The 26,795-nt window shown below is 55.1% G+C and overlaps 10 protein-coding genes across 10 annotated transcripts; 6 read left to right on the forward strand and 4 right to left on the reverse strand.

The window, feature by feature from the left end:
- Positions 1–1,283: 1,283 nt before the first annotated feature.
- PUNSTDRAFT_127647 (uncharacterized protein) lies at positions 1,284–3,559 on the reverse strand. Its single transcript, XM_007386746.1, has 7 exons — positions 3,325–3,559; positions 3,033–3,268; positions 2,887–2,972; positions 2,806–2,834; positions 2,667–2,749; positions 2,419–2,577; positions 1,284–2,343 (listed from the first exon to the last, which is right to left on the reverse strand). Exons 1-7 carry the CDS (start codon positions 3,524–3,526, stop codon positions 2,320–2,322), a joined length of 819 nt encoding a protein of 272 aa, XP_007386808.1. The 5' UTR covers positions 3,527–3,559; the 3' UTR covers positions 1,284–2,319.
- A 914-nt stretch (positions 3,560–4,473) lies between these two features.
- Positions 4,474–5,057, forward strand: PUNSTDRAFT_122133 (uncharacterized protein). The gene is made up of 2 exons (XM_007386747.1): positions 4,474–4,845; positions 4,917–5,057. The coding sequence occupies exon 1, from the start codon at positions 4,492–4,494 to the stop codon at positions 4,810–4,812; it is 321 nt and encodes a 106-aa protein (XP_007386809.1). The 5' UTR covers positions 4,474–4,491; the 3' UTR covers positions 4,813–4,845; positions 4,917–5,057.
- Positions 5,058–6,205: 1,148 nt separating this feature from the next.
- PUNSTDRAFT_137118 (UDP-Glycosyltransferase/glycogen phosphorylase) lies at positions 6,206–8,409 on the forward strand (the record flags this gene model as incomplete). Its single annotated transcript, XM_007386748.1, has 13 exons — positions 6,206–6,263; positions 6,317–6,470; positions 6,533–6,695; positions 6,756–6,956; positions 7,005–7,085; positions 7,146–7,183; positions 7,244–7,263; positions 7,315–7,538; positions 7,589–7,675; positions 7,729–7,848; positions 7,907–7,958; positions 8,014–8,032; positions 8,085–8,409. 13 exons carry the CDS (start codon positions 6,206–6,208, stop codon positions 8,407–8,409), a joined length of 1,542 nt encoding a protein of 513 aa, XP_007386810.1.
- A 2,227-nt stretch (positions 8,410–10,636) lies between these two features.
- On the reverse strand, positions 10,637–11,534 carry PUNSTDRAFT_145600 (uncharacterized protein). Its single transcript, XM_007386749.1, has 3 exons — positions 11,430–11,534; positions 11,040–11,374; positions 10,637–10,988 (listed from the first exon to the last, which is right to left on the reverse strand). The coding sequence occupies exons 2-3, from the start codon at positions 11,226–11,228 to the stop codon at positions 10,761–10,763; spliced, it is 417 nt and encodes a 138-aa protein (XP_007386811.1). The 5' UTR covers positions 11,229–11,374; positions 11,430–11,534; the 3' UTR covers positions 10,637–10,760.
- Positions 11,535–11,949: 415 nt separating this feature from the next.
- On the forward strand, positions 11,950–12,731 carry PUNSTDRAFT_73661 (uncharacterized protein; the record flags this gene model as incomplete). The annotated part of the gene is made up of 5 exons (XM_007386750.1): positions 11,950–12,258; positions 12,321–12,371; positions 12,425–12,511; positions 12,553–12,618; positions 12,684–12,731. 5 exons carry the CDS (start codon positions 11,950–11,952, stop codon positions 12,729–12,731), a joined length of 561 nt encoding a protein of 186 aa, XP_007386812.1.
- A 473-nt stretch (positions 12,732–13,204) lies between these two features.
- Positions 13,205–15,437, reverse strand: PUNSTDRAFT_73579 (alcohol oxidase; the record flags this gene model as incomplete). Its single annotated transcript, XM_007386751.1, has 3 exons — positions 13,205–14,660; positions 14,713–15,079; positions 15,140–15,437. The coding sequence occupies 3 exons, from the start codon at positions 15,435–15,437 to the stop codon at positions 13,205–13,207; spliced, it is 2,121 nt and encodes a 706-aa protein (XP_007386813.1).
- A 568-nt stretch (positions 15,438–16,005) lies between these two features.
- On the forward strand, positions 16,006–17,506 carry PUNSTDRAFT_122135 (uncharacterized protein). The gene is made up of 4 exons (XM_007386752.1): positions 16,006–16,025; positions 16,079–16,852; positions 16,907–17,299; positions 17,350–17,506. The coding sequence occupies exons 2-4, from the start codon at positions 16,282–16,284 to the stop codon at positions 17,475–17,477; spliced, it is 1,092 nt and encodes a 363-aa protein (XP_007386814.1). The 5' UTR covers positions 16,006–16,025; positions 16,079–16,281; the 3' UTR covers positions 17,478–17,506.
- Positions 17,507–17,789: 283 nt separating this feature from the next.
- On the forward strand, positions 17,790–20,045 carry PUNSTDRAFT_122136 (microtubule binding protein). Its single transcript, XM_007386753.1, has 7 exons — positions 17,790–17,929; positions 17,985–18,029; positions 18,081–18,177; positions 18,228–18,990; positions 19,045–19,054; positions 19,104–19,299; positions 19,348–20,045. Exons 2-7 carry the CDS (start codon positions 17,998–18,000, stop codon positions 19,852–19,854), a joined length of 1,605 nt encoding a protein of 534 aa, XP_007386815.1. The 5' UTR covers positions 17,790–17,929; positions 17,985–17,997; the 3' UTR covers positions 19,855–20,045.
- Positions 20,046–20,693: 648 nt separating this feature from the next.
- Pslcc10 (laccase) lies at positions 20,694–24,109 on the forward strand (the record flags this gene model as incomplete). Its single annotated transcript, XM_007386754.1, has 27 exons — positions 20,694–20,926; positions 20,989–21,006; positions 21,072–21,198; positions 21,255–21,346; positions 21,398–21,477; positions 21,527–21,578; positions 21,629–21,697; positions 21,754–21,835; positions 21,883–21,978; positions 22,040–22,099; positions 22,155–22,182; positions 22,239–22,274; positions 22,325–22,417; positions 22,474–22,500; positions 22,547–22,592; positions 22,654–22,717; positions 22,775–22,794; positions 22,851–22,881; positions 22,933–23,081; positions 23,130–23,150; positions 23,197–23,256; positions 23,322–23,516; positions 23,572–23,592; positions 23,649–23,768; positions 23,816–23,882; positions 23,948–23,995; positions 24,054–24,109. The coding sequence occupies exons 4-27, from the start codon at positions 21,275–21,277 to the stop codon at positions 24,107–24,109; spliced, it is 1,593 nt and encodes a 530-aa protein (XP_007386816.1). The 5' UTR covers positions 20,694–20,926; positions 20,989–21,006; positions 21,072–21,198; positions 21,255–21,274.
- A 248-nt stretch (positions 24,110–24,357) lies between these two features.
- On the reverse strand, positions 24,358–26,565 carry PUNSTDRAFT_137124 (uncharacterized protein; the record flags this gene model as incomplete). Its single annotated transcript, XM_007386755.1, has 12 exons — positions 24,358–24,682; positions 24,737–24,755; positions 24,811–24,862; positions 24,918–25,037; positions 25,235–25,458; positions 25,516–25,535; positions 25,590–25,633; positions 25,689–25,769; positions 25,821–26,021; positions 26,076–26,238; positions 26,293–26,446; positions 26,499–26,565. The coding sequence occupies 12 exons, from the start codon at positions 26,563–26,565 to the stop codon at positions 24,358–24,360; spliced, it is 1,470 nt and encodes a 489-aa protein (XP_007386817.1).
- Between the last annotated feature and the right edge of the window lie 230 nt (positions 26,566–26,795).

Here is a 26,795-nt window from a genome sequence, read left to right on the forward strand (position 1 = left end):
TCGGGCTAACCTTCGGCTCTCCTATGCTCGGGCACTCCTCAGACAACAACAGCGATACGATCCCGTCGAGATGCTTGAGCTGGCTGACCTCCTGAGCTCGCCGGCTGGCGGTGTGTAAGGGTTAGGGTTAAAACCCTTACAGATCCAAAATACCGAGTAACCAAGATGACCAAGATGGGCCTGGTCCCCCCTGAGGTTGAGGTTTAGGTTGAGGATAAGAGTAATGTAACGTGAAGGTTAACTGGGACACTCTAGTCGAGTGGCTAGGTTGGTGCGAGTCCAGCCTGTTCCAGTTTTCATCCGAACGTTACACGGTGACCCCACTTTAGGGTCGTTCACGACGCGCGTCTCGTTTCTGGTGCCGTGCTCATGATTTTTGAAAACGGCTGTAGCCACTACACCATATCGGACTGATGTTGAGGACGTCCAACAAATATATACCAAGACCCATCTTCGTCGTGGCGCGTCATGCAGGGCGGGCCCCGATTCGCCCCCTTGGCCCCTAACTTGTCGTCGACCATGGTCAACCATTAGCCTCGTTCGGTTTCTTCCTTTGAATTGTATTTGGACGCTCTCCGCGCAACTCATAAGCGCACGTTATATGAAGACGCCTTCCCGTCCATATAGGCCCCCTCCAGTCGCGGTCACCAGCATCTGATAGCCAGTCGCTCACTATGGCCCAAAGTCTGCTCGCAAACATACGCGAAGCTTTGCTGCTCAGGCCGGTACGCGACCCGTATGCGCCGCACGATGGACTGGCAATGGAAGGTCCGTGCTATTGTGCCCACCGCCCGCTGCGACGACGCGCTCAACCCCAACAGGCTTCTACACGCACATCCACGCTCCTTCGTCCACCGGCGACCCGCACACGCTCATCGTCATCTTCTGCGCCGTGCGCACCGCGACCGACCCGTCGAAACGGGTCATCGTCTACGTCGCCTACCTCCCCTCGCACGTCCCCCCAGACTCTCCCCGCGCGCCCGAGCACGGCTTCGTACGCGAGATGTACGCCCCCGCCTGGGAGATCACCCGGTCCGATCCCGCCCAGAGCGGCGCCGTCGCCTCCTGGTCCGTCTCCGTGCCCGCCCTCGACGCCTCGATGCACGTCGCCCCCGACTCGCAACGCCTCTCCGTCCGCATGCCCGGCCCCGCGTCCTCCGCAGCCGACGAAGCGTGGCACCTCACCGTCGACATCGCGTCCCGCACGCCCTGGACGCGCTCGTCCGCCGTCGCCGGCCCCGAAGGCGCGCTCGAGAACCTCGGCGCGCTCCTCCCGCTCCACTGGCACGTCTTCTCGACCTGCTCCGACGCGCGCTGGCGTCTGACCACCACCGCCCTCGCCCCCACCGGGCATCGCGCCGCCGCGACGTACCACGAGCTGAGCGGACGCGGGATGGCGCACATGGAGAAGAACCACGGCTCGGGTTTCCCGACGGGCTGGCTGTGGGCTCACTGCCTCGGCGGCGGACGCGACGGGTCGGAAGGGTCCGCGCGCGCGCCCGTGAGGCTCGCGTTGGCGGGAGGCCGCATCGTCGGCGTCGACGCGCTCATGCTCGGCTTCCGCGACGACGAGCGCCGAATGGGACTTTGGACCTCCCCGGTGCGATCTTTTTTATTCCCGCTCGACCCCGGCGTCCGACCGGCTCTCTCTCGTCTGATTAACCTCGATGCCCATGCAGCGCCGTCGTCCTGGGAGGCCGGATCGCCCCCGGTCTGTCCATCCAACGCAGCTGGCGCAGACGGTGGATGAAGGTCTCGGTCTGGAACGCGACGCAACGGCTCGACGTGGAGATGACCGCGCCCCACGTATGTATAGGACACGGCTGTCATTTTTTGTTTATGTATTTCTTACCGTTACCCGCTCTTGTGTTTCGACCGCTCCTCGACTGATTCGCGCAGGACTCGTTTCTGACCCTCCCGGGCCCGCTCGCCGCGGGCTTCGACCCGACGCTCTGCCACGAGTCGTTCCGGGCCCGGTTCGACATCCGGCTGTACGCGCGCCCGCCGTGGAGGTGGGCGTGGACGCCGCTCGCGCGGTACGAGGTCGAGGAGGGCGCGATCGAGTTTGGCGGGACGTACGTCGGCGAGGACGAGGGGTAAGGGCGAGAATATGTAGGTGGAATGAATGCCGCACGTGTGTGTGTGTGCGTGCGATTACGCAAAACGGTATTCGTACGACTAATGGGAAGGGGGGGTACAGTAGGGATGAATAGTCATCTGTCCGAGGTCTATAACTTAGCCACTTGTAACGACCGTGGCGTCGGATGTACGCCAGCAAACGGGAACCAAAAAAAAAAAAAACAAGGAGATATCGATCGTTTATGCGGCAACGAACGTGAAGGTCTAAGATGGAAAGAATCAAGTCAGACGGCGGGATCGGTGTGCACGGGAATGCGGAGCGGGGAACGGGGGACGTACGAGCACGGTGACCGGCGACGCGTAGCGGTTGGCGAACGCGGTCGAGTCGCCGCCGGCGTAGAGCGCGCTGCTCTGCGTCCAGAGTGCGGTCGTCGGCTCCGCGCCGTCGGCGTTGATCCAATGCGGGACGAGCCGGCCCGTACTCGAGTCGTAGCTCCACTGGGGGGGCGATCAAGGAAGAAAGGGAAAGGAGCGCGCGGTGTCAGGGTCGTCGTGCGAGGTTTAAAGAAAGAAACGCGACGGCTTACGACGGCCGATTCGGAGTAGCGCGAGATGCCGCTCACGGTGGTGTACGAGTTGCCGACGGTCTGCGGTGCGGATCCGGGGGCGGCTGTCGGGAGGTCAGGGCACGGTCGCGACGGGCGTGGCGGGCGGAGGGATGCTTACTCTCTGCGGTGCCGGTGATGTAGAGGTAGCTGCGACGCGGCGTGAGCGGAGAGTAGGAGAAACGTACGCCGCTGTGCTTACTTGTAGGACCCCGAGGCTATCCTGGGCGTGGTGGAATCTCGGCCTTGGACCAAGCCGAGGAGGGTGTAGGTGGACAAGCCGGATTGCTGTTCGATACAGGGGGGTGTTATACATGGCATGTGTCGCGGGAGGCGGTTCCGACTTACCCCGATGTAGATGTTGAGCCGGGATGCGGAGGTGGCGCCGACGGGCATGTAGAAGGTGACGGGCATGGCGGAGGCGATCGGTGCCTCGTATTTGGTCAGGTCGCCGTTGAGCGCGTTCTTGGAGATGTAGCCGAGGGTGGTGCCGTCCGAAGCCTTGTCGACGCGGATGTAGCCGCTGTAGGTCACCGAGGGCGTCGGCGAGGACGCGGAGCGGGCGACGGGGGTACCGCGTCGGTCTGAGGGTGGCGGGGTGTGAGTGGGTATCGACGAGCGCAGGACAGTCAACACGTACGGGGCGGGTTGAGGGGAAGGCCGCGGGAGAGACGTTGGGCGTTGGTGAGGCGCTCGGTCGAGCGGACTGTTGGGCTGGGGGCGACGGAGCGGGGGAAGGCGAGCTCGCAGGACAGCTCCGTGGAGCAGACGGGCTCAGAGGGAGCCGCGACGGCGACGCCGGCAAGGAGCAGAACGAATGAGACGATGCCGGAGGCGCGCATGGTTTCTCAGTCAGGGAAATGAGTGAAAAGGGCCCGGGCTAGCAAAATGGGAGGGGAAGCGTGAAGACCACAGCGATACGGAAGGGTGCGCTCCTCCGTGCGCGTATTTGAGGCGCGCGCGGCGCGTTCGAGGTACCGATGGTCTATCTTGAAGCTGTTGAAGATGCGCGCGCGCCCCGGGCGATCGGGAAGTCTAGACACCTGGATCCACAGAGAGTCCGTTGGAGATGAATGGTCCTAATTGCTGGATATACATCTCCATACGGGTTCGTACAAGAGACTATACCGTGCGTGCACCATAAGTACACCGAGTGCTGCGTTAGAGAGTTAGCTGGTCGAAACCGGCGCAGCCGCAAAGAGATCAGTTGCAGACGGTGGTCGTGGAGGTGACCTCCACGACCAAGGTCGGAAGGCGCGCGTCGGCAAGGCACAAGGGCATGGTGGGAACCAATCCCGACGTGATCGACGCCAAGTGGGTGCCTCGACATCCGGTGTTTGGCAGCGCCGACGACAAGACGCCCGCGCCGTGCCTGACTTGCGGCCCACGAAGATCTCAGCGGACGTCGGTGGACGATCTAAGTATCTTCTACGCCGGTTCTCAAAGGCTCGATCTCCTCGGTTCTGTCGAATCTCCCGTGAGCGTCCTGTTGGAAACAGACGTACGCATAAAACGGAGTGTCTCCACGCGCGTAAACGGATGAATCGCAAGGACCTAACAGAATCGATATCTAGGCCAAGCATGCACGACATCTCCTCGAAGGACCCGACTTCATCGTGGGCGCTTGTATGTCTTTCTCATGGCGTCATCGGTACGGCGGTACAGTAGCGCGTAGCAACTTCGAGTCGTTCGCCGTCGGGCACTGCACACCGCTCACCGATCCACGCCCGTGGAGCTCGCTTATAAGCTGTGCTAGACTCAATCTCTCACCGTCGCATCCACCCATACTCATTCCTGTACCTCCGTGATGACACTGGACTCCCAACACCTTCCCTCGACCCCCGACAACGCCAGCATCACCGCGAGCAACACAGTAGTCTCCGGGACAGACAATCCCGCGAGCACGCGTTCCTCCTGGCTCAAGTCGCCTGAGAACGAACCGGGGCCTGACTACACCACCTGGGAGGACCTCGCGGGCCCGCTCCCGGAGTGGTGGGAGAAACGGCTGACCAAGGCCGGCAGGGTCTACTTCGTCGACCACAAGAACCAGATCACGACCTGGGACGACCCGCGCGCCATGAGGATCGCGGAGGGGCAGAGGGCGAGGAGTAAGAGCCACGAGATGTGAGGGGGTGGGGGGCGTTTTCAAGTTCGCTGCTTTGTGAGTTGATGCAACTGGAGACGAGCCCATGGATCGTGATCGTTCACTCTCTCTCCCTCTCTCTCTCGTAGCTCTTCTCTTCTTCAGGTAGCCGGGAAACTGCATTTGGACACGTATAGCTATTCGAATCCGGACCAGATACGTGTACCATATAATGACGACAATCCGGACTCGGACATGGCTGGGAATACAAGCATAACTCCTCGAGGAACCTGATGGCTGCCGTATGATCCGCTTCCAAAGCGCCATGACCTTTCTGCATGCAAACCGGAAAATAACCTTGAGCTCACCGAACTCCCTGAGGGGGGTGAAAGCTCGGTACACCATGATGTACTCACATGGTCGTCTCCAGTCTGCTGACTGTATGAGAGGCTCGCACGGGAAGCAAGCGTGTTGTCTATCGCATCATGCAGGCCAACACTTTCTCGATCGTCTTTCCTTCCTTCTCCAGCCTCGCCTTCGCGTCCCAGCTCAGAAGCCCGTGAAGCTCTGGCCGCGACGTCGGGGCCAGCTCTGAACGAAACGCGGATAAAGCCTCGACGACGTGCGCCGCTTCGATTCGCAAGCGACTGGGACTGCTGAAGTGTTGCTAGCGCCACGCGGGCATGCATGAAGATCATCCTCCAGAACGCCGACGCACACCCTGCACCTCACTATTGTCGGTGACTCGCGGACGTTTGACAGGTAACTGCGCCATGCGCTCGCCATGACATAGAAAAAGTGATGGATACAGAAAGTGAAAAGAGTGACGGATGACTCGATTGTGAAACTCGTTGCCGGTATGGTACGCCCTGAACAAAATTTTTACTGTAGTCGCAGTGCATTTATCCTGGTCATCACAGCCATGTCATCCACCGTGCCTGGCATGACTCTTTACTGCCGCGTATAAGTGAGCATACGGCTTCAAGCTACCTCGGACTCGGACTCCGGCGCTCGATGGTGTGCTGCAAGCAGAGTTTACACCACCATGACAGCTGTGGCACGCGCATCATGCTTGGATTGACTGTACCAATCGTGAGCATGCGGCTTCAAGCTACCGACTCCAGCGCTCGATGGTGTGCTGCAAGCAAAGTTTACGCCACCATCACAGATGTGGCGCGCCCAGCATGCTTGGATTGGCTGTACCAATGGCCACGTTCACAGAATAGGATATAACCTGTCAACATTCTGTCAGCCATCGGCTTCCATACCGGGCGCACTACATGATATTACCTGCGGGCCGGGGGCAAAATGGAGTGTTCGCTAGGTATGACACCCATAAGCCCTTGCTGTTCGTCAGCCTCGTGGGAGGTCTTGTTCACGACTACATATACAGAGTCAGCGCATCAAGACCGTGTCACATCCTGCTGAGATCCGAGACATGGCTCAAGACTCGCATAATCAAGGACATCTCCTCATTCATCCCTTTGGCGGTTGGGGTAGGTTCATTCGAAATTTCTGCTGCTGAGCAGGTGATAATCAGATTTTAAAGGCCATATCAAGCCTCAGTGCAACTTTGCGGCGCGCATTGCAAAAGCCAAGAATACGGGGGTCACTTTCCTCATATCGCCAACTTACTACAACAAGACTCAGCAGGAGCTCTCGCGCCACTTTGAGAGCGGGGACGAACGATCCAAGCTTATCAGGTCGCTGCCGTTGCCGCATGGGTTTATACTAACAGTGGCGCTGATCATACATCTCTTCCCAGACTTATCGGCCTCAGAGAGGACGTTACAGTGTCAAGCATCGAGAGAGGAGACCCCGTATTTGCGGAGGTGTACACGTCTATTGTGGAGACGGGCTCCCTGACGTGTTCCGTCTCGAAGACGGTATTTGACGGTCTGTCTCAGCCAGATACCGCTATCGTCGACGTAAGTGACGTGGTTCCTTCTCTGGATGAGTTACACCTCACAGTTGGCCATCGTTCCCAGTTTTACGGTTACGGTCCGCTTCAAGTAATTCGTAGTGCGAGTCGTACACCGGTGAAAGTCCTCGTTTGGAATGGCGGGGCTCTGTCATTCATACTCCGAGTGTTTGGTCCGATAACCGAGAAAGGGATTGATCATTGGCAGGAGATGGTCGGAACAAAGGCCGCAGTAACCGGGATGGATTTTGTCGAGGCCGCAAACGACGTGAATCATTTTATTTTCTCATTGAGAAGTGATTAACTCCCCATCCAGATCCTGACGGGAGACCATGGGACTATCGTTGAAGTTCCCGGAATGCCAAAGATGTATGACTGGGAGTTTTTCCCTCAGCCGGTATGCAATGCTCTACATGCATATTCGTCCGTGCTCATGCTGATATGGTCTTTCCTGTAGTTACCACCTTATCCAATGGGGCTTGTAGCTATTCAGATGTATCAGTGAGTTCTAGGATTGCTTCAATTACCACAACTGATGCACCGATTGTATCTTAGACTGCTGCGCGCATGCGATGGTGGGTTACATAATCAACGAGACGGCAGTTACTAAACAGCCGTGGATGAAGGTGTTATACATATCACAGCAGAAGAATACGAACCCGTATACGCCGCTGCCTTCGATAAGTGGTTGGGGCCAGAACGAAAAAGCTATGTTCTTGGACCTTTGCTCGCGGATTCCAAGGGCGAAGCAGCTAAAGCCGGCGAACTGGTTCAATCCGCTAAAGCGAAGGAAATTCAAGAGTTTCTGAACAAGAACCTGGACACTCATGGTGTCAGGTCCGTCCTCTATGTGAGTTAGATTCCACGCTGATGTACAACTCGTACTTACTAACAACTCAGGTTTCATTCGGATCGACATCGTGGCCCGCCGAACCTGAGAAATTATGGGCTTTCCTGGACGTTGCCATGGAGCTCAATATCCCCTTTGTACGTGGAATGGTGAATTATTGACCCACAAACAGAGTAATCGATCCCTTCAGATCCTGAGTCATAACTCTCCTCAAGCCGTGATTCCACCCGACTTCGTTACAAAGGCCGAGACTTCCGGGTTGGGCATTCTCTCAAAATGGTCGCCACAGCAAGTTATCTTAGACCATGAGGTTGGACTTGATAATCCTCGATTTCCTTCCTCTCAATCTCATTCTCATGCTTACATAGGCTACCGGATGGTTCCTGTCTCATTGCGGGCACAATTCGTGTTTGGAGTCGCGTGAGTCTTAGACGTGTGCGATCTTGCAACCAATGCTCATGGATAGCACTTACAGTGAGCTCTGGTGTTCCCATGTGCGGAGATCCCCTTTCAGTCGTCACTGGTGGATGCTGACATACGATCCAGAATCGGGTGGCCGTATGCGATCGACCATGTAACAGGCGCGGTGCATGTCAGCACCGTGCTCAACGTTGGATATGAGCTCCTCGAAGTGCGAAGCGGGACGATGGGCCTTAAAACCGTATACCGAACCGGCATTGCACCAGAAGGCACTGTGGACGCCGTCAGACGCGAGGCAAGAGAAGTCTTGCAGCTCGCGAAAGGACGCGATGGCGAGGCCAAGAGGCAGAATGCTCTGAAGCTCAAGGCGAAGCTGGCTGAAGCTTGGACGGAACACGGGCCCGCTTTCAAGGCATTCCAGCAACTTCTCGCTGATCTGAGTGCAGCTTGATGTCAGGTCTAGTCAACGGCTTTAGACAAATTTTAACGTTAGTAGACAGCGTCAGAAGAATCCGAGCTAGGACTTCGTTGTGAAGATATATCTGTATACACGTACTAGAGCTGTTCGTTCAAATGTGTGCTACGCGGAACTCTAGTTATCTTCGACACGCGTACCAAGGTCGCGATATACTAGATTTATTATCCGCCTCTACTTCTTGATCAAAAGGCAACGAATGATAGAACTTGAAAATCAAGGTCACCAAGACGCAGTTCACGATCTGCAAGAACGAGCGTCGGTTGCACGAAGAATGTCGATATAGTGGATAACCTTTCTTCTAGAGCCACCAGATGTGCAGTCAAGGAGCGGTGTTACGAGCTGTAGGGCAACGCTGGCATGAGCGGTACCTGGCGCAATTGTCAACCTCAACATGTCGATACCAACGAAGCAACGCCGGAGCTTCTTACTATACATTGCCGCTTTGCCAATGAATAGACCGGGTAAAGCCGAGGAAGCCTCACAAGGTTGCATCAGTCGAACTCCGGCATCGCGAAAGATGGTCTCCAGGCTTCTGAAATCCAGGGCAATGGTTGTGACAACCATCCGCACACTGAGATGTTCATAGCTCAGGAGAGCGTTCAGTTGTGCCGCTGCGGCGATACTTGCATGGAGTATGCCATCTGACTGCATGAGTGGTTCCAGGCGCAGCTCCACGTCGGATAGCCCAGATTCTTCGACGAACTGGAGGGCGTGTTCAAGCCAAACGGCAGCTCCTTGATAAAGCCTTGGTTCAGTATCAATCTGCAATTCGCGCAGCGCCAGGAGCTGCCTCAGAGTAGGGATCAACTCTAATATGCACTTCAGTGCGAGCCTGCGAGACGAAAAATGGAAACATACGGCACAGATCGCAGTCGAAGACGAACCCAACTCGAAGACGACGAATACTAGTTGAATGGCTGTAAGCCAGCTGCTTCAAAAGCGGTAGATCTGCGTGCTCGGCTCTTCCGACTAAATCAAAGGAGATCTCCTGGAGACTTTGAGGAATCAGAGCGGCGATGAGCCAGTAGTATATCGATTTAGGGTCGAGTCCGCTCCGTCCCATGGTCAACTTTTTGATATTTAAAGTCGGCCGAATCAAGGAAGGATCGGTCAGTGACCCCTTGGAACCTTCAATTGATAAACTCGATAACCGGGGTGTAGAGGCGAGGATATCGTGGAAACAATTGATAGGGTGGAAGGCATAATGGTGCAAGACAACGTGTTGCAGGTTCTCGTGAGATCTAAACGAGTCGAGAACGTGACGAGGAACTTGTTGTAGGGGATTCGCGTGTTGGCCGATGAACGAGAGGGTCGTTAAATGAGGCATGACCTTCAAAAACGTCGAAAGGGACTGGATGGCCCACATTTTCCAGGGTGGCGAGTTATAGAGCTCGAGCCTTCGAACATGCTGTCCGATAGCGCTCGCACCATCACCTAACACGAGAAATCGTTCGCATTTGCGAGCTCCGGATATTCGGAGGCGATAAAACATATGAGAGCGAGCACGATGGGAAGTCCATTTGCAGACCAGACTCCAGGTTCGACGCTCCCTCTGTTCTCCCAAGTCGATTATGAACTCAACAAGTTCTAGCGGCAAGCTCACTGAAACGAGGATATAAGATATATAGGCATCAGTGACTTAAAGAGGTGTACTAACGTTCACCGTATTGAACGTCACAGCCGTCCGGCGAGCGCGACAGAGGTGTCATGGAGTTGGGTGCACGAGGACGAGAGCGTACTGCCGGAGTGCTCCTCTTCAAGTACCAAACTGCGGGACCAGCGTGCCGGTTCTTAATGGGCGGCGGGCAAATATCAGAAACTCGTTTACCAAGTTGGGCTTGTAGCTCTGTCAGATCGGCTTCGTCCTAAGTAATGACTGTCAGCGATCGCCGCAATATCAACACGCATGGCGCTTCTTAACCAATGGAGGTAGAGCCGGGCACATACATGATTTGAAACGCATTCGAGATTCTGACCTGACCCGAGCCTAGCGGAAGAATGGAAACCGGAAATGTGCGATAGCAAATGAGCGGATGATCGACTTCGAGCACACATCGTAATCCAAGAATGATACCCAGAAAGGAATTGGAGATCGCGAGGCCGGTTGTTCACGACGGCGTTTGTGGATTTGAACCGCTGCATTGGAGAGATGGGACTATCATCACGGGAGTATCAACACCCACAGGCATCATGTGGGGTCACGGCGTCTAACCTTCAGAATTCGAGAATCTCGCAATAAAGATACACGTGTATGAATACAGAGTGAGATATAGAGTACATACTAGGGAAGCGTGATAAGTCGACTCGCGTCTACGAACTTGCGATCAGCTTTTCGGCGCTGCAATATCTGGCTCCATGCACGTTTCCTTCAGCCTCTTGTCTTCGTATTCCATCTCCTTGACTCGCCGGCGAATCTCCCTTCGCCTCTCGAAGCCGTATTCTCGGGCCTCGCGGCGCGCCTCCGCAAGGTTGGCAGCCGCAGCAAGATGTCGCTTCTCCGTCATTTGCATAGGGTTCCACACAAAGATCGGCCCAAGGCCAATGACCAGGGACTGTTCTCCAGGGGGTCAGATCGTGCGTCGTCTGGTGATGAAGAGACGCACCACGAGCCCGCCGGCGATGATCACCTTGTCTTTCCATGCGTCGTCCGCATCCCAGCTCCAGTCCCGTCCACCTCCGTGCCTCGCAGCGAATTCATCGCCCCACTGGTCCTTCCTCTCCGCCCTGTACGTGCGCTGATAGTACGCCCGCCGCCGCTCCAGTTCTGCAGCCATGTCCGGGGAGCGCCACATGCGGGTGTGCGAGTCGTGCAAGGGTCTACGTCCGCGTAGGACGTCATATGCAGACGATATAGATTGGAAGCGGTGATGTCGTTCGGAAGACGGAAGATGACGGCAAGAAGGCGAATCCGGATGGTGAGCGCGGACCAGGTCGTAGTCTAAGATCGACGTGCGTATGAGCACTGTTTGGGCAGGTAGTATAAAGCCACGTACACCTTTCTTTGATCTCTTTCTGAGACGCTCCCGGGGATAAGTGAAATATTTGATGAGGTGTGGGGTTCGGATGGCTAGGGTATGGATAAGCAGCCGACGTAGAGGCCGCTCGCGAGCATGATAGCACAATAGCGCTACAGACAGCCGAGTTCGTCGCCAGCAACGGCATACTGTCGCCCTAATCCTTGAAGGTTGCAGTCATGGAGGTTAACGCCAAAGGAGCGATAAGTCAGAACTGACGTAATCTAGCCCTACTTTAAGGTTAGAGTCATCGACACTCGCTCCAGCCCATCGACTTGCTTGCTCCCCCTGCCCATGTTCTCTGAAAACGTTTGACGACCCAGGCGCCGAGCGTTCGTTGCAGTGCATCCACGGAGGATCCTCGGGCTGACTGGTTACATAGAAGACAGCATCAGCTTGGTTCCAGTCGTACAGGGTCGCGGTCCTCCAACACTCGGTTGTTCTGCTAGTCGTCGCGCGTCCGGCACCATGTTCTTCATTGTATGTATCGCAACATGAAATGCGAAGAATCCATCTCCTATTTGCGGCCTTTACACAGAAAGAACTGGAGCACACGATTCTTCTGCACCCGTCCTACTTCGGCCCGCGAATGCTGCAGTACCTCGAGTCCAAGCTTCACGCCGACGTTGAAGGCACTTGCTCCGGAAAATATGGCTATATCATCTCGGTCGTGACGTTGATGGACATCGGGCGAGGGACTATATTGCCGGGGAGCGGCCAGGCGGAGTTCGTGGCGCGGTATCGTGCTATCGTGTTCAAGCCGTTCAAGGGCGAGGTGGTAGACGGCATCGTCAACAACGTGAACAAGGTGCGACACCCCACCCCTTTTCGATGCTGGCTGAAGAGAATCAACGTCGACATGACCCGTAGATGGGCTTCTTCTGCGAAGTCGGGCCGGTGACATGTTTCGTGTCGCAGCAGGTGCGCCCGGCATCGTCGCTCTCGCCAGAGGTTGTTTGACGCCTTCCTTTCAGCTCATCCATCCAGACATGAAGTTCGATCCCAGCTCAAACACACCATCTTTCGCGTCAGAAGATCAGGCATGCACTACACTCCCCGCCGTCCGCTGTCTATCCATGCTCAATTGCCCTCTGTTTCACAGGTCATAGAAAAGGGCACACACGTCCGGCTAAAGATCGTCGGTACTCGAGTGGACGCTACCGAAATCGTGAGTCATCGACCCATTGCCCGTTCCAGTGCCCGGGGCCTAAGCTTACCCTCCCCTGTGTCTAGTTCGCGATCGGAACAATAAAAGAGGATCACCTCGGTGTTATCGATTGAAACTTCGCCCACCGATGTTGCCTGTCTTCACGAACCTACTGTATCCCTACCTATTTGCTATTTTGCGCTATGTCGACTGTCGAAAATGTTGCTCAGGACAGTCCCGAAACACGGATCAAGTGGTGAAAATATTGTATGCTACATTCGCATTGAGACTACGTGGGGTATATACGATATACGCGGACAGTTCGAGAGGTACGACAACGGGAGATAACGACGGAGAGTTGAGGGCGCTGTGTAGTCTACAACAGGTCCAGACCATGCGAGACAGGAGTGGTATGCAATCATTGCGAATGCGGGGACTATGAAGCAGATGGATAAAGATAAGTGCGTAGACTCGATGCGGATGCGATATTAGGTGCGTTCTTATGTGCTTGAGACGTGCAGAAAGAATGTCAACGAGATTCGAGTCCGTGTGATGACGAGTCTCTAAAGAGACTGAGCGAAACAGGGGGAAGAGGTCCATACCGGCCTTATAATAAGGCGGCCATAGCAGCGACGATAATGACGGAGATCGTGACATGGCTCGTGGATAGTCTGCCTCCAGCTGACTTCTTCGTCGTCGAGGTGGTGGTGGAAGCCGTACTGCTCGCGGAGACGGTCGCAGTGCCCGTGGCGCTGGCGCTCGGCACCTCGCCCCCGTTCCATTCCGCGCGGATGATGCTCGCGGCCTGTTCCGCGAGACCGTAGACCGGCATCTGCAGATGGGCGGCAAACTCGATCGGGAACACCGACGCGTCGACGACGCGGACGTTGCCGAGGCCGTATACCTTGAGATCCGCGTTGACGACGCCGCCCTGGGACAGCGGGAGCATGGCGCACGAGCACGAGGGATGGTACTCCGTTCCGGACGAAGAAGCGACGTACGCGTCCCAGTCGGCGTCGGAGGAGACCGAGTCGCCCGGCATGAGCTCAGACATCATCGCAGTCGAGAGCGGCGCTGCGTTGCCGAGCTTACGCGCGAGCTTGAGGCCCTCGCGGAGCATCACCGTGTCAGCGTAATGCGAGAGATACTGCGGGTCGATGACGGGCTTGTCGAACGGATCGGACGAGTTGATGTAGACACGGCCTTGAGAGAAGGGGTGCTGGAGCGCGGCTTGGATCGCGATCGACTGAGATCCGCCGACGGCGGTACCGGTAAGGGAGAGCAAGAGCTCGATCTGGCCAACGGCGGAGGTGAGGAGGGAGTTTACGTTCACGTTGTAGATGGCCTTGTAGCCCTCGATCACGGTCGCGTCCGTCGACGGCACAAGGTTGGACGCAGCGGAGGAGAGGTTGGCGGCGATCTCGGATTGGAAGGTGGAGGCGAAGTCGGGGCCGACAAGGTCTGTAACGTTGGCGTAGGCCGTGGCGGAGTTGATGAACGAGAGGAAGGGCGACGATGTGCCGCCGGGCAGGTTCGTGATGTTGCTCTGGTGCAGCGAGGCGGCTGTATCGGCGGAGGTTTTCCAAATCACGGAAGAGCTGAGATGGTCTTGCAGGTGCTGGCCGACACCGGGCAGTTCATGCTGAACCTCGACGCCGGCTGCATCGAGGACGTCCTTTGGCCCGACGCCGCTCAACTGCAATATTTGCGGGCTGCCGATGGCGCCTCCAGCAACGATCACTTCACGCCTGACGCTGACGGTCTTCCTGTCTCCGTCTCTGGTCGCAGCATATTCGACGCCGTTCGCCGTCATGTTGCCTTCAGAGTTTGTGCCATTGAAGATTAGCCGGGTGACGGTCGCGTTAGCGAGGATGTCGAGGTTAGACCGGGGTGGGAGAGGATCGATGTAGGCGGACCGCGCGTACGAACGCGTCCAGTTGGCGGGATTGATGGTGGAAGTAGCGACAAATGCACCCCAGCCTTCGCCGGAGTTAGCGTCTGGGCTTCGAGGAATGCCGATAGCCTCCAGGGTGGTTGTCCAGTTGCCGACCACGGGGACGATGCTGTGATGACGCTCATCAGATACGCGTTCGAAATCGTTACGGAGTGACTCACTATCCGGGGTACGAGACCTGCACTGGTCCACTGGTCCCGTGCGCGTCCATGCTGTATTGGATCGAGCCCTCCTGCTGAATCTCGTCGCTAGGCGGGTGGAAGTCCTCGCTCTTCTTCATCGCGTTGAAGAGACTGGCCCAGGTCCAAGGGGTGGATCCAGTTCCGGAGATGAGGTTCGACCAAGCGTTGACCTCGAGTTCGGAAGGGCGAACGGCGTAGAGACCGTTGACCGCGGACGAGCCACCGAGTACTTTGCCGCGGGACCACGAGAGAGCCCGGTTGTTCGCGGACGGCTGAGGGACGGTAGTGTATCCCCAGTCGTAAGAGGTGCCGAGAAGGGAGGAGTAGTACGCATTACCGGGAACGTCTGTGGAACACAGGAGGGTCAGACCGAGTAAACGAGACTAAGAGAGCCGTGGATACATACCAATAGAGCTCTTCACGGCATCGCCGGTGTCCCCTGCCTCCAAGACGAGGACGGTCGCGTTCGCGTCCTCCGAAAGGCGAGCAGCGAGCACGAGGCCGGCCGTCCCTCCGCCAGCAATGACGTAGTCGTATTCCGAGGCGATTTGTCCATTATAGACAATATTCCGTGCACGCAGTTCACGTACTTCGCGTTCATGTGATTCGTGAGGATGTACGTCGCGATGACCGCCTGTCCAACCACGGACGGAGGCGGCGAGGGAGACCGCGGCGAGTACGAGCTTGAAGTTGGCGGATAGCATGTAGGTGGGCGATCACTCGAGGCGGAACTCAAGAGGGTCCTGCCCCGAACAAACGGAGAATTAGTGGATGATGGGTGAGTGTGTGTTGGAATTAGCAGCTCACCGAGGGGAAAGAAAGAGAGTTTTATGAGCCCTCGGGCTCGGGCGGGGGATTGAGGGTATGGTGTGCGCCGCTCGCGAGGAGTTGACGGACGGGGTTGATTGACCGTCCTCGACCGGGTGTCGACCATCCGAGGCCGACCCCGAACATCATCGGCCCGGGACGAGGCCAACGCCAGATCATCTCCGGCAGGCGTCGGCGATCCTCGGCACGGTCCTGACAAGTGGGTCAGGTGACGCCCCATTTCTGAGCTAAAGCAGTGACAATGGCAGTGACATTGAACCGGCCACTCACTGCCTATGGCTCTTGGCATGGCACAGCCTCAAGCACATCGGGCGATCTTACGTCGGGTGATTATATACTAACCAGTGACCCATCCTCCCCTGTCACGACGATCGTCTGCCACGCACCATCACGACTCGACAGTGCTTAGCTTCAGTCGTTCCATGCAACAATGCCCGAAAACAGCAACCCTCAACCTAGCGGAGGTTAGTGTACAGTGACTTGGCTTGCGGCACAACTGGATTAACATTTATCGAAGTTTGTTTACCGACGGAACTCGTTGAGCGTATAATCCACCACTGCGATAGAGAAACACTTCAGACTTGGAGCTTGGTCTGCACGTCGACGCTTCACCTCCCCCGCTCGCACCTTTTCTGGAGGCTCCGCGTTTACGGGCACGAACGCTTACAGCAGCTTCTCGCGCTGTCGGACGGCGGGAGGGGGATAGGTTACCATGTCCGGATGCTCATGCTTCAAAGCTTGGATCACACATCATCCCGGATGGTTGACTCATCTACGGGGCCGTGGGTCATTGAACAACTACCGACGATCCTGCGTATTATGCCTCAGCTCACGACTCTCGTCCTGGCCGGATTCCACGCTCACCAATTGCGCGCTGTTCCGGAGTCTTTGCTCGAATCCCTTCGACTTCATACGAGCTTACGACACGTTGCGCTCTGCAATTTTGACTGCCGTGTTATCGAATGCTACCACGCCGTCTTGGCATCGTTTCCTCGGCTCTCGCGGCTGTCGATCGAGAACGTTATCGGACGCGTGGATGACATTTCTCTCATACGCCCTTCTCTCCGCATCAAACGATTAACCCTCGGCCGACACGGCCCCGGCGCTGGCCGGCCCGTATACGACTGGCTCGAGAATGCCCTGGCGCCAGATTGCCTCGAAGATGTCTCGTTTGCATTCAGCGCACACGTGGAGCAAGCGGATCTTCCCTTCATCTCCAGGTTGGCCACCAACCATTCAAAGAGCCTCCGTCATCTCAACGTCGAGTTCCTACACGACACGGACTTCCGAAGTGAGTTCACCGTCAAACATCGCGGCGGAATTTGAGCGTGAAAACCTGTGGCAGGATTTTCCTCCGTTGTACGCCAGCTGCCGCTCCTTCGAACGCTTCAGATCGACATCAGAGTCGTATGGCCCTCCAGAGCGCCCACGTGGCCGGATTACATCCTCCATATAGTGGACGACGCCCGCGTTCCCAACCTAAGTCTTCAAGTGACGGCCAAGCTAACGCGGCGCGGGGCCCTCGAGGAGACTCTACGTGCGGCCGCGGATGTTTACTCACGGCTAGGCAGAAGTTCCGCGGCGGTGCGCCTGACTTGCACCAAGCATTGCTTAGGAACAAAAACGCCGGAAGACTTGATGCGGGATGCCGGACTTCGCTGCGTTGGTGTTGATAGTGTGCACAGTGATCCAAAGACCTTACTCGCTGCAGTTCCCGCGAGAGCGGGATCTCTTTTCGGTGAGGAAACTCTACATATCAGGTATTGCGGAAGCTCAGATACGCACCAGTTATACCTGGCCAGGATCACGTTTTTCAGGTACATACTGCTCCTCTGATTGAGGACTGGGTCATCTCTCAAGACTCAGATATTTCGCATTACATTGAACTTTTCTGTATAGCTAACTCATCGTCGTAAGTAGACGCTGAAACGATCTCGAGGATGCCGCCGTATCGTGTGATGTTCTGAATTTTGGACTTGAGAACGCGCGAAGGGAATGCCACTTAGCAGTGGCGAACGTAATGATATCCACCGCAGTTTCAGCAGTTGTGTATATTGAGGGTGACCTCAGTACAGGGACTGCTCCACGGACACAAACTGCCTTTAGATCACTGGGTTAATCTTGGCTCAATTCCCATCGAATTTGATGTATCGGTACTAACCCTAACCTGATTGCCGAAAGGCAGTGCGAAGGCATCGCGACCACCTGCTGACTCTCGAGCGCGCGGGCGACTTGATATCTCCTTCGAGAGTCGTGTTCTGTTCCTCGTCTTTGCTCTCGAACTACCCTACAAACCTGTGACCTGATCGTCTTTACAACGATCACTGTATCGGGCATACCACGCTCACGTCTGTGACATCAGTCTCCAGTGAGCAGCGACAAGACGTGCCACGCTAGAGTAAAAAGATCTAATAGTGGTTTAGATCAACCGTTGCAATGTCCCGCTTTGTACGACCGTCGAAATACCGGTGAGTAACGGCTTCATTCAGGAACAACTACACCAGAGTCATCGACCGCAGTCATGTGTTCGGACAGCCCGGCAAGAAAGAGTACGGTATCGACAACGTGAAGGTATCTGGGAGCGCGTGGGACACCAACTTGATATCTGCCTCGGGGGTAAGTGACCTCCACCTATCGCCTTTGTCGTCCTAACTGCAATTGCGCAGCAATACATCAGTGTGAACTGGAACTCGTCCGGCGGAGGCGCCTTTGCCATCCTTCCTCTCCCTTCCCCATTCACGCCGATCCCCGGCTTTCCGGTCAAGCTTCCTGACATCGTTCCGCTGGCGCGCAGTCACAGTGCGACCGTCCTAGACACGGACTGGTCGCCGCATAACGACTCCATCGTCGCGTCTGGAGGAGAGGACGGGAAAGTCTGCGTGTGGAAGGTCGAATCGGGGACGTTCGAAGGCTGGGGTCAAGAAGGATGGGTGCCGCAAGACTTCGATCCGGTCGCTCGCATTGAAGCATCCCCGCGCAAGATTGGCCAGGTTCTCTTCCACCCCACTGCATCCCACGTGCTTGCGAGCGCGTCGGGTGAGCATACGGTCAAGCTATGGGACTTGGGTAACCCCGAAAGCCCGAAGAGCGTCCTCGGTGGTCATAACGATGCCATCCAATCCATGACGTTCAACGCTGTCGGCACGTTGCTCGCCACCACTTGTCGCGATCGCAAAATCAGGCTCTTCGACCCTCGAGTCGGCGGAGAAGCAGTCAGGATCGCTGATGGTCACGGAGGGGTCAAAGGTGCTCGGGTGACATGGCTGGGCGATAACGACCGCATTGCGACCACGGGTTTCAGCAAGATGAGCGATAGGCAGCTGTCACTGTGGGAGACTGGAGGGCTTGGTAACATCAAGGCTATTACCATCGACCAGTCGGCCGGAGTTATCATGCCTTTCTGGAGCGATAACGGGATCATATTCCTAGGTGCGTGGATCCATCAGCATTGGATCTTTCTCGAGCTGATTGTGTTTCACATAGCTGGCAAGGGGTGCGCTGCTTTTGACATTCCTGCAATAATCTATCTGATCCTCTTTCAGTGACGGAAACATACGATACTACGAATACGAGTCGGACTCGCTTCACGCGTTGGCTGAGCACAAGTCATCCGAGCCCCAACGCGGCATGTGCTTCTTACCCAGGCGCGCGCTCAACGTCCAGGAATGCGAAATAGCGCGTGCTTACAAAGTCGTCGGGTCGTACATCGAGCCGATCGCCTTCATCGTCCCACGCAAGGCACGTCCTATCGACTTAGCGCCGATGCATGCTTACCATCCCCCGCAGGCTGATTCGTTCCAATCGGACATCTTCCCGCCAGCTCCTTCGAGCGAACCGTCTCTCACGGCGGGAGAATTCTTCTCCGGGAAGACGCCCGCGCTGAAGCTGGTCAGCCTGGATACTGGTGTCGTCTCGACCACCGCATCGTCTGCGGGCTCCGTTCCCGCCCCAGCACCGACCAAGACCGCATCTGCTCCCGAACCCGCTCCCGCGCCGGCGCCTCAGCCTCAGCCACCCGTCGCACGAAAGTCGGAACCGGAGGTTACTTTCATCACGCCGTCCGCCCCTAGTCCCTCCACACCCGCGGTGGCATCACCTATGGCGCACAAATCGGTGCCAGCCGAGTCGAGCGGAGGCGCGAGCACGGCAGAGATCAAAGCGCTTAAAGAAGAGAATGCGGCGCTTCACAGCGAACTGCGAGAAGCGAGGGAAAAGATCCGCAACCTCGAACTTCAGGTCGAGGGCATCCGAGCCAATGCTCGGAAAGCCGCTGAAGCGCTTCTGCAAGGATGATGACGCTAGACCCCACCCGGGACGATCGATCACCCGAAAACGGCTCCTTGCGGTGTGGATCAAATATTTGCGCCTGGTATTGTTCGGGGATAGAGCCGGGATCTTCATGAGCCTGTGGCAAAGTGGACGATGATAGCGCAGAAACGCCCTGTATACTGGATGTAGGATGGAATCGCGCAACCGAGAGATGCTGTGCTAAGTTCACCGGGGCACGTCGGAGGATGAGGTAAGGCACATTGAGCTTTCAGGACTCCCCCGACCTTGTGCGGTCTCATCGGCGTTAGTATATGAAAATGGTGCAATGGTGTAGTAACGCGCGCGTCAGTCAATTTGCCGGTGACTACTAGGGCCGAAGTGGCTGTCTATTCAGCAGCCGCGCAACCCACTGGCTCTGTGAACCTTTTCGGACATTTTCGCCTCCGCCCATCCTTCTCAACCGAACAATGTAACACGATACCGCTTCGTCGTAGCTCCATGATCCTTCAGGTCAGTCATGCCATATCCATCGTATCCGTAGTCTGACTTTTCGAGTCGTATGTGTAGATGGGCGTTGGTGCCTCTAACCGGCCCGGCTTGCTTTTGAGTTTGCTTGGATCCTGCTTGCTCGGAGTGTGCATATTTGTGCAGGTTTCCGACCATTTCGCATGCTGCTGCCGATTTCGCAGCTACGAGGAGGCTTACTGACTGACCGCCGAGCTAGCGGATCAGGGTCAGGTAAACGCATGAAGGTTAAACAAGGATAACCTACCCGAACGAACGGTAGGTACACCGTCTCAGATGGCGGCGCGGGCTTACCGATTGTAGCAGAAAACATACGCATTAACTACCTGCTGTGTCGGATAGCTGAGAAAAAAAACGCCTCATGACCAAGAGTTTATTGCATCGCTCACGTCAAAAAACACGATTGGCCGCATCAGTCGGCGTCACTACGACGGATAGCCCTACAGAGCAGGTTTGCAACTTCCGTAGCACACGGTCGTTGACGACCATGTCTTTGCGCGCCGCCGATGGGTCGACGGATGTACCCACTAGTGGGTAACCGTTGCAACTTCAAGCTTAACCGACCTTGCCTGTTGAGTCAACAATGACTCCCAATAACAGACTGCTCAGGGCTGATACCCGCAGGCTGAGCAGCAGCGACATCATTCCGCGGTTAGCAACGCACACCATGCACGTTGCTTCGGTTCATCGAGATTCATTTCTCTGCTTGTATGCAGGGCTGTAGGCCTAACCATTGCACATGCGTCTGCCTGTGTGGCGCGCGTACCTGACTACAGTATGCACCGCAGATTGACACCGTGTACGCACGGTATCGTGTCCGGGAGAGGCATAGTCCTGCATTTGGTGCGAGGCATTTATCCTCTGGTTTTTGCATCGCACCGGCTGATGTGGATATAAAGCTTTCACTGTTACCAGCAGCATGGAGTGTTCGCAGAAGAGTCCACTCAAGGAACTTGCTACGACGCTTTTGATCTTATTCTCGATGCTCAACGTCAAATCTACATTTTTGGTTACGACTCTGACGCTGATCACCTTCGTCAAGGCTGGGGGATCGTCGCTACCTCCGAAAACTAACCTTCCGATTGTCAATCGCTTCATTGCTCCTGACGGGTTCAATCGATCGTACGGGCAGGTCATTCGCATGTAGCACCTTGCCTGAACGGCCATACAGGACAGTCTTAGCAGGAGGTGTCTTTCCTGGGCCCCTGATCGCGGCTAACAAGGTAAGATCAACTGTCAAGAACCTATCAATATATTCATGATACAGTTGAAGGGCGACGAATTTGCCATCAACGTGCAAGATCAACTGCACGATCCTACAATGAACCAGACCACCAGTATCGTGAGCCCATCTTGTATTTATCAGGGAGGGGAAACAGACGGAAAGCCCGTTCACAGCATTGGCATGGCATCCAGCAACGCGGTGGGACTAACTGGGCGGATGGCCCTGCCTTCGTAACTCAATGCCCTATCGCACCCGGTATGAAGTCACAAATATAGCTTACCCTTTACTCAACAGAAATATAGGTCATTCCTTCCTCTATCGATTCAATAGCTTTGATCAAACAGGGACCTACTGGTACCATTCTCACGAAACTTTGCAGTACTGCGATGGTCTAAGAGGTGAGCAGCCAGCACAATGCATGACCCCAGCTTCTAGCTCCCGCTCAATGACCATCGTCAGGTCCTTTAGTAATCTATAACCCCGACGATCCTCAGAAACATTTGTACGATGTTGATGATGGTGAGCTTGTCAGTGACTACTCAATCATGCTAGTTTACTGACGATATCATCATAGAATCGACCATCATTACTCTCGCGGATTGGTAACTCTTTCGAGATCAGCGTCCTGTACAGACTTAATCTTGGTTCTCTCTCACAGGTACCATCAGGTTTCGCTCCAAGTGCAGGGTCCTTTGTGAGTTCTGTAACATGAAGTGATGCGCAACGCTCACCCTACTATCCCAGCAATGAGTCATCTACCCTGATTAATGGTAAGGGAAGGTTCGCTGGTGGCCCAAACGTCGACTTAGCTGTCATCAACGTTGAAAACGGAAAACGGTATGGACTGAGAACAACCGACTATAAAAACGTCATTAAACGACGAACCCTCGTAGCTACCGTTTCCGGCTCGTTTCGATCAGGTAAACGCGACTTGCTCGCATAGCTATATGCTAAAGGGCGCGACAGCTGTGAACCAGCATACAATTTCTCGATCAACAGTCATTCCATGACCGTACGTGTATTCCAGCCTCTCATCCATGACATGTTGTCCAACCTTTTACGCGATACTTCAGGTCATCGAGGCGGATGGCAATAGCGTAAACCCTGTCACTGTTGGCTCGCTGCAGATTTTCCCTGGTAAAACATCATTCTGACTCTCCACTGTTATGTATCTATTCACGTTACGGTGCTCAGGTCAACGGTACTCGTTCGTGGCAAGTTCAGCTCACTCATTACATGGGTGATGCTCTATTGATGTATCCGCTGGCAGCTCACGGCCAATCAACCCGTAGACAATTACTGTACGTACACCCACTGGTCTGCGACTTCATGCAAGCCAACTGTCACTCTAGGGATCCGCGCTCAGCCCAACGTCGCCATGGATTCTAGCTTCAACAATGGCTTGAATAGTGCTATCTTGCGCTACGCTGGGGCAAATAATGCGGAGCCAACGCAAGCCCATCCCTCGCCAGGCATACCACTTCTGGAAACGAACTTGCATGTATGTACACTAGGTAGTACACTTATACTCTGCTGAGACCGCCCCTAGCCCACGCAAAATCCAGCTGCTGTTAGTATCCATTGTACTCATCGATATTAAGCTGACATTCTCATAGCCTCAAAACAGTCACGGGGAGGCCGATGTCGTGATCAATCTCAACTTCCTCTTTAATGCGGTATACTCTGACCAGCTCTGAAATCAACGCACTACTAACAACGCATTCAACTCAACGCATTCCAGACTTCAGGCCATTTTACGGTCAACGGTGCTTCGTTTCTCCCGGTTCGACCATTCGTGCCTGTTCTTTTGCAAATCCTTAGCGGGGCGAAGACTGCGCAGCAGCTCCTCCCTCCTGGAAGTGTGATGCCTTTGCCACGAAATAAAGTTATCCAGGTGTCCATGCCAGGGAAGAATGTGTTTGCAGCGGGAGGACCAGTACGTCTACGATGCCCCATGAGCTTCGCGCGATCTCTGAATGAACGATAAATAGCATCCACTCCACTTGCACGGAGTAAGTCGTCGTGGTTTCTTCAGTGAAGCACAGACTAAGAGCTAATGCCGCGATAGCATGCATTCTCTGTTATCCGAAGCGCCGGTAGCAATGTGACCAATATCATGAATCCAGTCAGGCGAGACGTTGTCAGTATCGGCGACGACTCAGACGACGTTCTCATACGCTTCACGACCGTAAGTGTGTCTGAAGCGGCGAGAGTACACAACTCACGAATAGGCAGGACAACCCAGGCCCGTGGATCCTACATTGTCATATCGACGATCATCTTAACCGTGGGTTCGCAGTCGGTATGTCTTCTTCTACAACGTCACACGAGTAGTGCTAAATCTGACTACGCTGTACGGTTCACTAGTCTTCGCGGAAGACATCCCAGACATACCAAAAGTTGATCAAGTTCCACGTCAGTGATGCTCGGTACAATCTAACCGCGAGACGATCCTCTGAATAGATGCATTTAGAATCTTGGAAGGAGCTCTGTCCCATCTACGACGCATTACCGGATAGCCAATTGTAGATCTTCGAGGACATTTGGGTGGTGCGGCCCAGCTATGACGCAAGCCCCGAGATAAGATGCTTTTGGGCGATGTACGATATCTCTTGATTCTCGTAGTTAATCCATTATCTAGCTAATGAGAGTCGAAATTTTATGCGAAGACCTGATACACTGCGCTCGATGAAATCGCGGAGGAAGAGACATATTGATGGTAAATCGAACGTGTAGCATCGGCCTTGGTCCATGTAAGACAATAAGGCATGCCGCTTTCAAGCTATGTTTATGTCGGATAGGAGTCGCCTGAACGCCTGATAGGCTGGGCCGTGTTCCGCCCAAGCCTCAGCTAGCTGCTGCTTGATCTTCTGGGCGTTTTGTCTCTTGATGACGCCATCGGGTCCTCTCGCGAGCTCTAAGGTATTCTTCGCCTCGCGCCGGACTGCATCCACCGTCCCGTCTGGCGCTTTTCCGGTCCGATACACCGTCTTCAGGCCCATTTCCCCGCTCCGAACCTCGAGAAGTTCGTATCCGACGTTCAGCACGCAGCTGACGTGTAAGGCATTCGTCGCTTGATCAATCGCATAGGGCCACGCAATGCTGGATTACTCGTTAATCATTCACTTCCAGAGAGTGCATATATCATCCACTTACAGCGGGATCCCAGAGCTTACTATGGATGGATAATGAGATTGGAACGTAAACGTCCTGACCGAGTCTGAGCTTACATGACTCCAGACACGAGTTCTGACCGCAATGAGAGACGAACCACCCAGTTGCCTGCGTTTATGTGAGTCGTGTTGGAGGGCGCAAGTCCCCACGTAGATGGTCTAACCTGATGGTCGAGAATGACTTGCTGGGGCGACCACTTGGCAAAGATACCCAGACCAGAACTCTCTGCTTTCGCGATGACATCGGGCGGAACCACAGCTTGGGGAGAACCATGGCTCATGATCTGTAGACGACCATTTATTGGCGCACACGTGTCGATACCAGTTTTTCACGTACGAAGGGTATCTTCATATCCATCACGACCTCCAAGAAAGCCCATAATTTCGCTGGCTCGGCAGGCCAGGCAAAGGAGCCAAACGAGATCCAGGATACGAGCAAACCACGTCACATGCCGCAAAGACAATTGAGGCAAAGGCTCACGTAAAGCAACGAATTGGCGCCGTGGCTTTTCAAGGCCGCGTCCAAGAAATCTTGAATATTTTTGGCCTTGGTTGATTGCACGAGCTCCCCGGTCTTCGCGATATCACCTTTGAAGTCGGGAAGGATCGGGCCCAATACATAGCTTTTCTTCTCCCTGCCAAACCACTTTTCGAAGGCAGCCGTATACACAGGCTCATACGCCTCCGCCGTAATGTGAATGATGCCTTATGAATGTAATCATGACGTCGGAATCAAATTCATCAATGACATCGAGATCGTACCATCACACGCGCATAGGAGCCTAGAGTATCGAATGAGATCCATATCCAAGCGGGTCCCCCGGGATGTGACTCACTGATACATCGCAACACTAACAAGCCCCATAGGGTACGAGGGTAACTGTATGTACATCAGGTAAGCAAAACTGTGAGCGCCCCAGACATATGATGCGCACGGGTTGAGGGAACAGCTCCCAATCGTAGAGCTTGGGCATACCGGGAATCTCCGTGACGGTTCCATGACCCCCGGTCAGTATCTGAGGAGCGCGTCAGCGCGTTTCCGAGTAGTTGGACGTGCCAGAACGTACATCATCGGCCGCTTCGACGAAGTTCTTCCCGGTTTCTGCAGCTCTAGTCCCGACGACGGTTTGCCAGTGCTCAATTCCTTCTTCGGAAATTGGGCCAAATACTCGAAGCAAGTACGACACGGCTCCCACGTTCCAGACGAGCACCTTCACAGTTTTGCGACTGTTTCGGCGGATCGCCTGAAGCGGCCCGATTCCGTAGAACTGTTGACGTGTAGACGGTCAGCCGGCTTCAGCAAAGGATTGCTCCGTACTTACATCTATGACAGCCGAATCCGGGTGTGTAAGACCTTCGAACAAGGTATTCGACACGGAACACCTAAGAGAGCCCGTCTCGACCATCGATTGGTATACGTCCTCGAAAAGGCGATCTCCTTGTTCGATGCTGGATACTGTGACGTCCTCCTTGAGGCCAATAAGTCTGGCGGTGCGAGACATTTGAGTGTATTTCTTATTGAATGTGGTACGGGCGAACCTGATGAGCTTAGACTCGTCGGCTCCGTTTTCGAATTGACGCGACAACTCCTGCTGGGTCTGCTTGTAATACGTCGGCGATATAAGGAAGGTGACGTTCGTGCCATTTTCTTTGGCAACGCGCGCTGCGAAATTACACAAGGGCCTGATATGCCCTACACCGTGGGCTCTGTCAGCGTAGATCCGACACTCAGGAGATCGACGCACCCCAGCCGCCAAAGCAATGAAGAAGGATATGATGACCTTCAGGCTCCGAGTCTTGAACGGTGGCCATTGGTGACGAAGCGACTGTTTGCGGCGATGATGCATCTGAAGGAATATGGACAGAGCTTATATACACGCGTGAAGATGAGCGGTGCCGAACTTTTCGGCGTGCACAACTAATTCGCCTGACGTCGCAGAAAAGCAAGAGATATGTCGTGCGCCCTAAATGTCAGCGGATATGGCATCACACCGTCCGTTAGAGGACGTTCTAATAATGACCATGTTCATAGGGCTCGGCAA

Source organism: Punctularia strigosozonata, assembly GCF_000264995.1.
Source record: "Punctularia strigosozonata HHB-11173 SS5 unplaced genomic scaffold PUNSTscaffold_11, whole genome shotgun sequence".
NCBI classification, from domain to species: Eukaryota; Fungi; Basidiomycota; class Agaricomycetes; order Corticiales; family Punctulariaceae; genus Punctularia; species Punctularia strigosozonata.

Excerpts from the sequence above, each read along its gene's own strand:
- PUNSTDRAFT_127647 (XM_007386746.1), bottom strand. The coding sequence starts at position 3,526 with ATGCGCGCCTCCGGCATCGTCTCATTCGTTCTGCTCCTTGCCGGCGTC. Across the intron at positions 2,973-3,032 it reads GGCTCAACATCTACATCGGG|CAATCCGGCTTGTCCACCTA; the intron begins GTAAGTCGGAAC and ends TGTATCGAACAG. Across the intron at positions 2,344-2,418 it reads CGTCGCCGGTCACCGTGCTC|ACCTTCACGTTCGTTGCCGC; the intron begins GTACGTCCCCCG and ends TTTCCATCTTAG.
- PUNSTDRAFT_122133 (XM_007386747.1), top strand. The coding sequence starts at position 4,492 with ATGACACTGGACTCCCAACACCTTCCCTCGACCCCCGACAACGCCAGC.
- PUNSTDRAFT_145600 (XM_007386749.1), bottom strand. The coding sequence starts at position 11,228 with ATGTGGCGCTCCCCGGACATGGCTGCAGAACTGGAGCGGCGGCGGGCG. Across the intron at positions 10,989-11,039 it reads TCATCGCCGGCGGGCTCGTG|TCCCTGGTCATTGGCCTTGG; the intron begins GTGCGTCTCTTC and ends CCTGGAGAACAG.
- PUNSTDRAFT_122135 (XM_007386752.1), top strand. The coding sequence starts at position 16,282 with ATGCTCATGCTTCAAAGCTTGGATCACACATCATCCCGGATGGTTGAC. Across the intron at positions 16,853-16,906 it reads ACACGACACGGACTTCCGAA|GATTTTCCTCCGTTGTACGC; the intron begins GTGAGTTCACCG and ends AACCTGTGGCAG. Across the intron at positions 17,300-17,349 it reads GAGAGCGGGATCTCTTTTCG|TTATACCTGGCCAGGATCAC; the intron begins GTGAGGAAACTC and ends GATACGCACCAG.
- PUNSTDRAFT_122136 (XM_007386753.1), top strand. The coding sequence starts at position 17,998 with ATGTCCCGCTTTGTACGACCGTCGAAATACCG. Across the intron at positions 18,178-18,227 it reads ACTTGATATCTGCCTCGGGG|CAATACATCAGTGTGAACTG; the intron begins GTAAGTGACCTC and ends GCAATTGCGCAG. Across the intron at positions 19,300-19,347 it reads CCTTCATCGTCCCACGCAAG|GCTGATTCGTTCCAATCGGA; the intron begins GCACGTCCTATC and ends CATCCCCCGCAG.